Raw genomic sequence first — 628 nt, 5'->3', positions numbered from 1 at the left:
CGGCCCCAGAGGGCAGAGCCGTCCCTCACCCGGCCGGGGGCGCTGCCTGCAGCGCGGCCTCCCTCACCGAGCCGCCCCGGTCCCCGCCTGCTCCCCGCACAAGGGGGGAAACATCCCTCAGCCCCTTCACGGCCGCACAGCCCCACAGCCACCCCCATCCTCCCTCACCTCTCATGCCGGGAGCCATGATCCTCGCCGGCCCTGCCGACCCCCAGCGCCTCCCCGCCCGCCGGCCACCTCCCCAAAATGGCGGAACGTTTGAATTTGGCGCTAAGAGCCGCAGGCGGCATGGCCCCACCCCCTCCTCGAAGCCATCATGGGCGCGGCCATTTCGCTCCATGTCCTCCTTCCCCGCTCCGGCTTCTCTCCTGGCATTGGCTGAAGTGCCTTCGCCCCTTTCACGTGACGGGGAGAGTAACGGAAGGGAGGGGTTGTGCCAGGTATGTCCTACTAGGGCCGCCGTCCTCTCGCGTCTGCTCGGCCCGGAACTGTGCCGGGGGAGGCGGCAGCGCGGCTTGGTCGCGGGTCGCGGCCATGAGCAAAAGGAACCAGGTCTCCTATGTGCGGCCGGCCGAGCCCGCCTTTCTCAGCCGCTTCAAGCGGCAGGGCGGGTATCGGGAGGGGGCCC

At 70.4% G+C, this 628-nt stretch overlaps 2 protein-coding genes across 2 annotated transcripts in view; one reads left to right on the top strand and one right to left on the bottom strand.

Annotated features, from left to right (window-relative positions):
* KIF15 (kinesin family member 15) overlaps positions 1 to 187 on the bottom strand; it is a 36246-nt gene extending 36059 nt beyond the window's left edge. Inside the window, exon 1 of the mRNA XM_009290504.2 lies at positions 169 to 187. Within this exon, the coding sequence (XP_009288779.2) occupies positions 169 to 187 (19 nt within the window). The remainder of the gene's footprint in view (positions 1 to 168) is intronic.
* Positions 188 to 453: 266 nt separating this feature from the next.
* Positions 454 to 628, top strand: part of KIAA1143 (KIAA1143 ortholog) — a 13790-nt gene continuing 13615 nt past the window's right edge. Inside the window, exon 1 of the mRNA XM_019474896.1 lies at positions 454 to 624. Within this exon, the coding sequence (XP_019330441.1) occupies positions 535 to 624 (90 nt within the window). The 5' untranslated portion in view covers positions 454 to 534. The remainder of the gene's footprint in view (positions 625 to 628) is intronic.

Source organism: Aptenodytes forsteri, unplaced genomic scaffold, assembly GCF_000699145.1.
Source record: "Aptenodytes forsteri isolate BGI_AS27 unplaced genomic scaffold, ASM69914v1 Scaffold426, whole genome shotgun sequence".
NCBI classification, from domain to species: domain Eukaryota; kingdom Metazoa; phylum Chordata; class Aves; order Sphenisciformes; family Spheniscidae; genus Aptenodytes; species Aptenodytes forsteri.
Note: the sequence above shows the minus strand (reverse complement) of the source record. Positions and strands in the feature narration are given on the sequence as shown.